This window comes from Lissotriton vulgaris, chromosome 8 (genome assembly GCF_964263255.1).
Source record: "Lissotriton vulgaris chromosome 8, aLisVul1.2, whole genome shotgun sequence".
In the NCBI taxonomy this organism is placed as follows: Eukaryota; Metazoa; Chordata; class Amphibia; order Caudata; family Salamandridae; genus Lissotriton; species Lissotriton vulgaris.
Genome location: NC_141696.1, coordinates 534038469 through 534050638, shown reverse-complemented (window position 1 = coordinate 534050638; position 12170 = coordinate 534038469). Strand labels below are relative to the sequence as shown.

At 44.6% G+C, this 12170-nt stretch overlaps 1 protein-coding gene across 3 annotated transcripts in view; it reads left to right on the top strand.

Moving 5' to 3' along the window:
• The window catches only part of PHKA2 (phosphorylase kinase regulatory subunit alpha 2), an 852423-nt gene that overhangs the window by 355770 nt on the left and 484483 nt on the right, over positions 1–12170 (top strand). For all 3 annotated transcript variants that reach the window (XM_086934344.1, XM_086934343.1, XM_086934345.1), the window contains one exon: positions 3284–3391. In XM_086934344.1, the coding sequence (XP_086790470.1) occupies positions 3284–3391 (108 nt within the window). The remainder of the gene's footprint in view (positions 1–3283; positions 3392–12170) is intronic.

Here is a 12170-nt window from a genome sequence, read left to right as displayed (position 1 = left end):
GCCCCTAACAAACTCTGGCTCTGCAAACATACAGGAAGCGGAATGGGCAACATTTCTAACAGATCACTTTCAGGCACAAGACGACCAGGACTGCATCAGATCCCCCAGGGGCTGCGGGATTGCGGAAGATGCAGCACAAAATATCTCCCTGGATACAATCCGAGAACCCACCCCTGCATATGCACTAACTGAGGATCGAGTTGCCAAAGCTGTGACAAAAGGGAGGCAAGATGGAGCACCAGGCCCGAATGGCCTACCACAAAGGCTATTCAAATCGGACATTCCCTTCTGGTCCATGGTGTTACTAAATCTCTTTAACTACACCCTGAGAACACGGACAATCCCGGACTCATGGCATTCATAAATCTGGATCACGTGCTATGCCTAACAATTATAGATTGATCGCCCTACTGGACATAGAGGCAAAACATTTTGCAGGACTCATTCTGGAGGATTTAAGGCAATGGGCAAAGGACCACGATCTGATCCCCCTGAACCAAACAGGGTTTGTTGCTAATTCAGGAACTACGACAAATTTGCTGGCAATTTCCACTATAATCGATAAAGCGTTATCAACAAACAGGATGGTCTTCTGCTGCTTTGTTGATTTTAAAGCAGCGTTTGATAGAGTGCCTAGGGCGGCTCTCTGGAAAAAACTGACACAGTGGGGTATTCCAAACAACATACTGAACCCAATTATTCAGCTATACTCTGACACATGGGTTCGAGTGAAGTTAGGGTCCGGCTCGCACCTCTCGCGAAAAATTATGACCTCACGCGGTGTAAAGCAGGGATGCGTGCTGGCCCCTCTTCTCTTTAACCTATTCATATCTGACCTGTCAAGTATTCTAGACAAGGTAAATAGTCATCCACCCAAAATAGGAGGAGCGGCAATATGTAATCTTTTATATGCCGACGACCTGGCCCTGTTTAGTCTTACTAGAGTAGGGTTACAAAGGCTCCTTGTTGCACTATCGCAATATACGACTGGCAATCAATTAGAAATTAACATGGAGAAAACTCTGATAGTCCCTTTTGGTAAGAAACATTACAGCGGCGGTGGCTGGTCAATTAACAAAATAAATCTTTCGATTGGCCAATCATACAAATACTTAGGGGTCCATTTGGACGCAAGGGGCAGCTTTTCAAAGCAAAGCAGTGTGATCATAGCTAAAACTACGGCCCTAGTGGTATCCTTGGCCAAGCTATCAAAGAAACTCTCTGGTCCAACCCTTGCCCCTCTACTAGAAGTCCTTAGAGCAAAAATTGGACCAACACTTTCTTATGGTATAGAGACCTTTAAAGGTAAAATGAATACTGCCCTAAATAAACACACAACCAAAATCTACAGAAAGGTACTTCATTTACCAAGCACTGCTTCCCCGGCCCAGATTAGGTTAGAGCTGGGATTAACCAACTACGAAGCTTCTAACGTGGGTACTTACCTCAAGCTGTGTCATAAATTAAGACAGGCCGAAGCAGGTACACTAGAGTCCCTAACCTGGAAAGAAATCAACGAGACTAATCCAGGGGGAACATTCGGGTGCCTTCTGAATGATTACATCCATCAAATGTCAGTTGCTGATCTCTGGGCTCTTAACCCAAGTCAGACTGTTTTTAAAAATGTAATCAAAAAATGTGTAAGACTGAAATCTCTGGTGTTAGACAAAGCTCTTGTCACGAAACGTAGGCACTCCTGGGCGGTAGTTAACTCCTACAATCGACTGACCCCTCCAGCCTACCTCTCCATGACATTTTCACTTTATCTAAAGCGCTGCTTGATAGCCCTAAGAATGGGAGATTGGCGCTTTCTCCAAAACCTACCCACCTGGCGCCGTAAGAAGGAAGACACAACATGCAGAGGATGCGGGTTAGCAACAGAAACAATCCTGCATGTGCTCTGCATCTGTCCCTCATTTAATTTCCAACGCAGGTGTCTGCTCAAGCCAGAATGGAACAGGCTGGGAATTCGGACCTGTAGGCATGCCATTATCGCTGCTTTGTCTCCAGATAATACTGTCTTAAACATAAACTTGTCCAAATTCATTCAGCACGTTTACCGCACCCTAGATAAAATGGACATTGCGGAGACTGTACTGCCGATTGACAAGACCGAACATGCACTTTAACAGAACTTGCAATGCCCGGGTGGGCCAATCTATGAATTGAAATGTTTTAACTAGCATGCTTACGGTTACATTTTATTCTTTTATCATTTTTTAGTTATAAAACTGTACATAATGTGATTTGTGCAATCTTTTAAAGATATGTTTTTATATCTAAATAAAGAATTACTTACCCTACCCTACCCTGTCGCGTATAAATGCCGGGTTCTCTCCAGTCTGTGTAAGCCCAGTTGTTCACCCCACTACTTGTACGGCCTCGTAATATTTCCATATATTTGAAGTTATATAATTAAGGTACTCTTTGTCTGCTTTCACTGAATGTCTCAATCTATTTAAAGGTTAAGGAAATTATAGCACTTAATCCAGGATAATGCTTTTATGTTGTTTGAACCTGTACCTTTGATCTTTCATACCTTTCATCTTTTGTCTTTCAATTAGGATTGCCGCTAGGGCTCACAGTTTACACTTTCTTGCAAACTATATACTAAGGCTTCATTATGAGATGAGTAAAGAAGAATTTTGGGGACTCATAAGTTGCCCACTGTTCCCAGGGCACGATTTTCCAAATGTGGGAACACTAGATGCGATATGCCTTCTGGAAACTCCTGCCCATAATATCATATTTTGCTCAGGCTGCAAATTCAGCCTGCCCAATCCTCGCCCACCTTCTCAGAGCAGATGGTATAAGTACCCACAGAAAATGGAATACCATGTGGAATTTCACCCCATGAAAATGCGCCTTTACAGTTAACTTGTAATTGTATTGTGCTTGTGGTAGTATCCCACTTGTGATATGGCCTATGGGGCATCTTCCACGTTTTTGGTGAAGTATCCTGTGTGCAGTATTTTAAATAAGGCCCTGAGTCGAGAAGGTATGTTTCAAGAAAGCATTGTCTTGATAATTTTGAGCTACTGGTTTTCGAAACCTTGACACAATGCATTTATCTCTTGAGGAGGTGTCATCAGTTTTCCTCATTGGAGAGAAGGAGAGTGTCATAAAATGGAAACAGAAAATTAAAATATGCTAGGAATAGTTTTTTGACAATCCTTGTTCATAAGCTAATCTATGCTTTGTCAAAATGATATCTTTTCACCTTGCATTTAAATAATGGTTGTTTCTCCCTTTCCCTCCATTCTTCTTTGGTTACTCCTTACAGGTGGACGAGGAATACAACAATCCTCACTCAGTGGACCGCATCCCTTTGGGGAAGACACCTCATCTGTGGGGCCAGTCCCTTTATGTCCTAGGTTCCCTCCTAGCTGAGGTGAGTAAGTGCCTTTGCAGAATATTAGATCATTAGTGGTGGGTGAAGTACTCTTGTATTTGTAGAAGAAAGCCTTTGGTTGTGCCAATGCCGCAGTCCTTTTGCAACTGCCTACTTCAAACTGGCAGAGTTACCACTCTGCCAAACCTGGGGTTCAGTGCTTTAATCGGAGTGAAGAGAACCAGTGTTTCATTTGTAGAGTTTCTAATGGCAGTCGGAAACCCTTGACCCAGCAGGCTGACAATCATACTACTGCTGGCTCTCTTTGATGGCCACTACCTCCAATTTAGGGCAGGCGTATGTCACAAATTTTCCCTGCCTGGGTCTTTTTTTGGAGGCATGATGGACTCAGGAATAGAAAATAAACAAGGCTCTAACATGTAATGAAAAAAGGCCGCATCGGTCATTGTTGTTGCCTTTTTGTTTATTCTGAAAGAAACTCTCACTTTGGCAGTTGGTTTTAAAGAAGCAAAAACGAATGCTAAGCAGGACAAACAGACATTTTACTTAATGTTATTCTCTCGTTCTGGTCTCTGAAGGTACAAATACCCAGGAACAGAAGGATCTCAAATTATGGCGGTCCTGTCTTTAGGATAGTGACAAGGGTCAAAGCTTCCGCTGATCTGGCAGGCCACTCTTCAGGGTTTCTATGGCACTCTCAGTTTTTACAACTACAGATTTGCAATCTCTTATAGCTGAAGTGTGCTTTCTATTTACAGACTGTGGGAATACCGGGTAAACAGTTTATAATGCCATCCCACTTTTGCTATTCTTAAAACACATGGAATCCCAACAGATTTTATTTTTACTGACACAAAACTAAATACTAAAAACAAAGACCTTTGATTATATCCTAATCACAAAGGATTTGTAATAAGTGATTGATAAATAAAAAAAGAATTAGGCTACATGTCTCGCAGTTTTCAATTCACAAATGATTGTGTTTTGGTAGGTGCAAATTATGCGGGATTGAAAATTGCTTTGCATGTGCAAGTTCCCAATCTTGGTGAGCATTCCCCTCATCGAGTCCACAAAATCTACAGTTCCTAGGAGTGTAAATTCCGAGATTTTACAATGTATACAGACTTTTCACTGTCACCACTAACATTTGTGCATGGAGAATTTGGCCTAATTCTCGCTGCATAATTTAGTGGCAAATGTGGAAGGGCTGCCACTGTTGTGGAATTTCTTAATGTACAGTTCTAGATTTATTCATGTACATTTCTAGATTTTGTGGACTCAATAAGGAAACAATGTTCTATCTTTTGTGTACTTATTTGGTCCTAATGGCCTCAGAGTATTTTGTTTAAAGAAAATATGTAACTGCTACAACATTGACAAACTGAACCTGCTTAGTTGACAGTCTTCAGGGCTATAACAGTGAAGAGTGTGCAAAATTGAAAAAGCTAGATTTAGTGTGGAAAATCAGATTTAGCCACGTACAAACTAGCTTATAAATAATACATGTTCAAACAAGGACTCAGCACAAAATCTTATTAAGTATCATAGCAATGACTAACCATGATTACAATTTCTGTATTTTGGACTGCTAATAAGTGAATATTTTATGTACTAATGAAGGATGTGCATTTTTGTTAAACACTGGATGGAATGCATAGTGATACATTTCATTGAATTAATTGAAGCTTAATGATCAGAAATTAAGTTGTAGAAATCGATTTTGGGTGTTTCAAGGGAGGGGCAAGTTTTAGTTGTTGGTATTCACCAAAAATTGTGTGGTATTTTTCTAACCCGAAACATGAACATGTATGCCTGTCAATGCCATGACAGGGCATTTCCAGAGCAGTACGTTTTTCTGCATACATTCCCACATTTAGTTGGCTGTGTAGGGGTCTAAGTTCATTCACAGGGTAATATATTTTCTATCAGGTGAAAAGAAAACGTGTATTGGACAGTTCACTTTTGAATTGCATTGTTGTACTGCAATTGCCACCTAGTTGAAACTCTATACTCGTACCCTTATAAAACTATGACTGTTTTAGGTTTTGGGACTGCAGCTTGTATCTTAAAGAATTGAAACAAATTAGACATTTGCCATAAATGCAGTACTAATCCTCTGGGAATAAATGCCTGACCTTTTCACCTCACCTGTTCTGAATCTGCCCAATAGCAGCTACTGCCCTCCAAGAATTTATAGAAGGGCAAGTACTATTACAAAAAAAGGTTTATAGAGCAGGTATGCAGAATTGAAACTGCCCTTTTCAATGACTTATTACAGTATCAGAAGACAGTTTTATGTTTGTCAGACAAGCTACTCAATTGCAAATGCAACAGAGTACCAGGCCCTTTATACCCTTTTCCTAATTTAGATACTGGCAGATCATACGTTTTTGCTTCAGTGGAGCCCTTGTTGGCTCTATCTGACAGCGACATCTAGCTGCAGATTCCTTACCTTAGAATATCGCCCCAGTCTTCAGACTGGATCCAGATAATCTTTTTTTACCCAGCAATACCTGTGCACGCCGGAAGGCGGCGTGGCCCGGCTCCGTCCTGACGGCGCCCACGGAAGTGACGTCAATGGAGCCATATAAGCCCCTCCCGCGTACTGACGTCAGTTATTCTTCTTTTCCGCGTCCTAACGCGGATCCGGGAAAGTAATACCTCAGGCCTGTTATTGTTATTTTAGGCCTTTTCGACGCCCTTTCGCGTCCAGGAACAGTGCGTTCGATGCCCTTTGTGGGCTTCAAACCGTGCCGGTCCTACTCGCAACAGATGCCAGCGACGGACCCCCACGAACTCTGTATATTGTGCTTGGTAGAGTACCTTAAATCCGTGGAGTGCGACGTTTGCCGCATGGAGCTGCTGTCTGGCCGGATGTCCCGAACGGACCCCTCGCGGCGCAGGTCTCCTTCTCCAGCGGAGTTCTCTAAGTGGCGGGCCGGTCCCGGCGCCATTGCCGTCATTCGCCTACTTCAGGTAAGCATTGCCCCACCCACCCTGGCGCGCCTCCGGGCCCCACAGGGGGGGTAGGGACTCAGGTTGGGACACCGCCGGCGGGTTTACACTCGGTTCCAACCGAGTGCCCTGACTCTGACACTAGAGTCGCCGCAACATTGAGACACGGCCCGGAGAGGCATCCCATGACGTTTAGCCCTTCCATAGTGCTGTCGCACAGCCTTCTGAGGCTCCCTGCGGCATCGCTGGAGGTGGCTGCGGTGCTGTGCACGACACCGCTTCGGTGTACTCTCTCCCCCTTGGGGAATAATGAGCCTACGCCGGTCCGACTCCGAGCGGATGAGGCATTTTCGGAGGTCGTCAACGCTGGCTCGGCTCGGACTGTCTTGACCTTTTCGGAGGTTATCTACTCCGCCTCGACTCGAGGCCTTCGGAGGTCGCTGGCTCGACTTGAGGCCTTTTCGGAGGTCGCCTACGCCGGCTCCACTCGGGCGGTCGAGGCCGTTTCGGAGGTTGCCGACGCTTGCTCCACAACACCAGTCGGGGCCTTTTCAAAGCTCTCTGACGGTCGCCTCGATGCCGATCGACGCCGGTACCGTCTTTAGCTTCAGTGGTGGAGGATATTGTCCCGGTGGGTTCACCATCCCCTGAGCCATTTCACTTCCCTCCAGAGCAGGCACCAGTGGAGCATTGGGGTACTCATCCTGCTGCTGAGTCTCTATTACGTGGCCGGTTTCGCTTGCGTCCATCACCTACTGATGACTTGCTTTCACCGCCTCGTGGGGCCACGGAGGCTAGTGGACGTTCGTCAGGGATGTTTGCAGGGCTGCTGACATTTTAAGGATGGAGCCGCCCTCAGTCTCTAGTTCTTCGGAGCCTTTGCTGGATATTCTCCACCAGGGTGCGGGGAACATGGAACCATTGTTACCTTTTGCTGAGTCATTGCTTAACGTCCTTCTCGGAACGTGGGCACTGCCCTCCTCGGGGGACCACGTGGATCGTGCTGTGGCACATCGGCCGGCTCCCACTGATCCCGCTTGTTTGACCCTCCATCCTGGAACTAGAGGACTTTTGCTTCAGGCAGCTCTCTCTGTGACTCCTGTTCCGTTGCATCCTCCCACTGTGGAGTCTCGGTGGTTGGAATCATATGGCTGCAATGTGTTTGCATCTGCTAGCTTGAGACTCCAGTGCCTCAACAGGTTGTGTGTATTTGCCCGGGCTACATTTTCTCTTCAGGACGCTGTTGACCGGCTCCTCCCCTCCTTGCCGGGGATCTCTCATGCCGATCTGGCCCGCCTAATCAGTGATGGCCATGATATTGTGCACTTTTCAATTCGGTCAGCCATGGCCACCACAGACACTGTGGGTCGTACTATGGCCAGGTCGATTGCCATACGATGCCACACCTGGTTGCGTGATGGGGTTTTCCCAGAGCATGTTCAGGAGCGGCTTAAAAAGATATACCATTTAATGGGGTCACTCTTTTTGACGCTCATGCTGATTCGTCGGTCAGGCGCCTCCTTTATTTTATCTCTTTTCTGTTACCCGTCGTGGGCCGCAGATGTTCTGGGCTTTGTGGCTGCTTAGCCGCATTGTTTATTTATTCTGGTACAGCTGGTTAAGCTGTGTTTACCTATCTTTGGATCCTCTGCCTACGAGCTTGTCTCAAGAGGGACCCTTCTTTTGTATGGTTTGCCTTACCCAATGTGGGGTATTTGTTGGCCATCATATTGCTACTCTACTTTGCCCAGGAGCTTTGGTGCAGGTTGACTCTTCCTACTGTTGTAGGATGTCTCCTCTGGTGAGTTCCATGGGATTGGTTTCTCTCCAAGGGTTACCATTGGATGTCCACGGTTGGTCCGTAATACATCCCCGCCTTTGTAGGGTTTTTGTCACCCTGGTGTGTTCCTACAAACTCGCTGTGCACGTCTTCCTGTCTATCAGTGGACATGCGCCGCTGGAGGGGGGGGGGGGAAAGGGGGCAGGTCTTCCCTGGAACGGTCTCTGGTTCCGTGCTTCTTGCAGAAAACTGGGGTCCCTTCCTGTCCTGTGCATATTCCTAGGTCTCAAGGAGTGTCTCTGGTCTATGCCTTTCTGCCTCTGGATCTGTGCTCCACCCCTGATGTTCTTCTGGGTGTGAGTTTTTACTCCCAATATGGCACAGGTGCTTCTTTAGGTGTCATTACTGTGTGTGTATTCTTCTCGACATTCTCCATTTTGGTAGACGCTCTCGGTCTTTGGCAGCGTAGGCTTTGGCGCCTGGCTTCTGTCTGTGCCTTCTTTCTATTGTTTATGGGCAGTCTTGTGGTCTATGTTTCCGCTGTCTCACAGGAGACGATGATTCTACCCCCTCGGGCCTATTATTTTTCTACATTCTTAACAGTTATGCTGCACACCGGTGCTGTGGTGCCGCTTGCATTATTCCCCTATTTAGGATTTAGTCACTATGCGTACGCGTTTCAACATTCCTGTTTCTTGTCTGTATATTGTGGATTCTACATGCCACTGGGGTGCTCGCATACTAAGTCTTTTTTGCCTTAGTGTCAGACATTCTTGCTTACTCTTTCCATCGGGATAGTGTCCTCTGTGTGTATATTACCTTGCAGCCTACCTCCTGAGCTTTTGCCCAAATGGTGGGTCCTCTGTCTCTGTTGCCACTAGGCTCTCGGCTCGGCCCTGCCACTGTTGTCACATGTCCTAGGCAGTACACATTAAGGTGTTTTTTCTTCCACCCTGGGGCCTCATGCTGCGGCTCCGGTTCTTGGGCATACAGTCCCGACTGTCCCATTTCTTGTGGCTTCCACTGTGGTGTGCGTTCAGGCGGTATGCTCTACCGTTGTCATGTTGTTTTGACCCTTTGTACTTCGTTCCTCTTGGGTTATGGAGACCAATGCATGGATCCTTCTTTGAAGGTCTCGCTGCATTGTTTTTTTCGTTGGTACAGAACTTTCTAGTTTTGTTTTCCTTTCGTCTATGTCTGGGCGTGAGAGGCCTCACACCGACCCTTGTCGGATTTGGTGTCTTTACCATCCCTTGTTCATGCTCCTTAAGGTGGGTCATGGGTCTGATGCCTGTTGTCCTGGAATTGCAGTTTTCACAGTTTTTTCGTCAGCCTCTTGACGAATATGTTCTCCTGGAACTTGGTGTTTGTTTCACAGACCCTCCTCCTATGGCGTATGGCTTTGGTATCTATTCTATGTTAAGGAATCTGCAGCTAGATATCTCTATCAAATGGAAGAGTTACTTACCTTCGGTAACAATATATCTGGTAGAGATACTTCTAGCCACAGATTCTTTAACGCCCACCCATCCTCCCCACTCTACGAAGACTTTTTCATATGGTGTCTTTCCACCAAGCCTCCCTCTTTATGGTGGCCTTGGTCTTCCGGCGGTGTGCTCTCGCACCTCACTTCCATCCTAGTGTTTGGTTGGTGGCGTGCTCTCACACCTTCCTTTGGCAGTTTTCGAGCCCTTTGGCTCTCCACTCCGTCCACGTTTTAAGATGGTTTAGGTCTATACTTTTTACTACCTTCTCATGTTTTTCCTCCTGTGCTACTCATGCGTGGAGTTATTCTGTTTTTTATTTCCTCCCACCACCCACACATATGCTGCCTCCTTTCTCTGGCAATCGGTTGGGTTGGATTCTTTTGATGCTACAGCTCTTCAATCTCTAGAGTGTGTGTGTGGTGAACTTTCTAGTGGTCGTTCACTTCTTGTCCTTTGTCTTGCAACATGTTGCTTCAATTTTGTGTTCATTTAATTTCCCTTCTGTGGTGACAAGCTGTGCCTCGCTTGTCATATCTTTTGTGCCGCTGTTGTTGCCCCCTCGAGGTGGGGCATGGCTTGGCAATCTGTTGGGCTCTTGCTCGCAGCAAGTACTCTCTGAGCTCCCTTCAGCCCCTCCGGGGACTGGGTGCTTTTTCAGTCATTTTATTCTTTTTTAACACATACTGTTCCTGTGCTATCGCAGTTCTTTGCACGGCTCCACATTGTGGCGCAGAAATGTTTCCTGTAGAAAACTGAGGTCAGCACGCCGGGAGGGGCTTATATGGCTCCATTGATGTCACTTCCGTGGACGACGTCAGGACGGAAACCAGCGACGGCACCTCCTGACGTGCACAGGTATTGCTGGAGAAAAAAGATTTCCGGATCCAGTCTGATGCCTGGGGAGATATTCTAAGTTAAGGAATCTGCGGCTAGACTGTGTCTCTACCAGATATATCATTACCGAAGGTAAGTAACTCTTCTGTTGATAGAAAGCATCATCCTACTGCCCGATGGAGTAAAGCGGGATAGGGGGTCAAAATGTTTGTCATATTGTTTATGGAGGTCATTATGTTTTTGTTTTTCTGAAACAAACTCCCTCTTTGTATTCATTGAACTCATACAATGCAAACCTGAGACTTGCATATGAAATCAGTCAATGTTAGGTAACTTTCCTAGATACAGGGCTCTATATAGAACAAGGAATGATCCAAACCACACTCCACAGACACATTATCCAACTCATTCCTACATGCTGACACGTTTCACAAAGAAGCTATAAAGTGGAGTATTCCCCCATGGAAATGTTTTCAGAATTAAAAGTAACTGCTCCGTAGAAGGGAAATTATAAAAACACTGAACACTATTAGAAGCCTTGAAGCAAGAAAATACACCAAGAAAATGATCCAGAATGTTTTGAAAAAAGCTGCAGCAAAAGACAGATAGTTTTAAAGATGCAAAATAAACAAAGGTGAAACAGTTGATGGCAAAATCAGAATGATATGCCACATTCACTGGAACCCAAAAAATAAATAAGGACCTTGTATAAAGTGATTCATTCATCTTTTAGCATATTGTGGTGCACCAGTAGTAACATACAGGAAAGCTAAAAGCTTGAAGGGCAATGTAAACCACAGTAATGTTTAAGTTAAAAATTATCAACTTTATTATTAAAGAAAGGATTTGGGAAATGTACAAATTACTAAGTCTACAAAATAAGATGAAATAAAAAAAAACTGTTTGAAACACATGCAGGTCTTACAAGAACCATCCATCAAACTATTTGTGATATATGTCCCTGCTACCTGAAGTACTTAGACATAGCAAACTGCCATTTAAAAAAAAAGAATACTTGAAAACATAACAGTAGTGAACAGAAATGAGAAGAGTTTTGTTGTGGCAAAACCCATGGAGTAAGTCACACTAGGAATTGGTAAGCAATAAAGTACTAGGCTATTGACCAAACTAAAAAAACTGAAATAGATGGAGACAGGGAAAGGAAACTCCACCACCAGGAATCACGGTCTATCATTTTACATAAGGCAATTGCCCCAAATGGACAATGAGAAAGAGCTCCATGTGCACTTAGACCAGAGAAAACGTATCAAATGACCTCTTTGTTTCAGATACACATTACTCTTCAACAACTCTTGTTTGGAAACTCACACATAGCGTCAAAGAAACTGATGAAAATTGAGTACCCAATTGAAGCAATGATATTGAAGCAGAATGTGGCATGGTGATAAAAATCTGGATAACAAATATGCGCACCCTTGGAAATATAGCAATGCACATAACAGCTTGCAGTATACACCATTTCTTGAAAATTAACAGGTTGTAGATAAAGTCTATGTAACCGAGGAGAGCCCACTATAGTCAAGATGGTAGATCAAGTGTGAAACTGTCTTTGAGCTTTAATGAAACTCTCTTTGAGCTTTAACTCACAGAAGTTATATATTAAATAAAGCATGTACATTGGGATGAAATTCTCAAGATGAACTATTGTACACTTCAGAAAACAAAGTGTAAGTGCTAACAATTAGACAAATACCATTTAAAATTCAAAATATCTCCTGGGTACAATTGAAAAATGAATGCT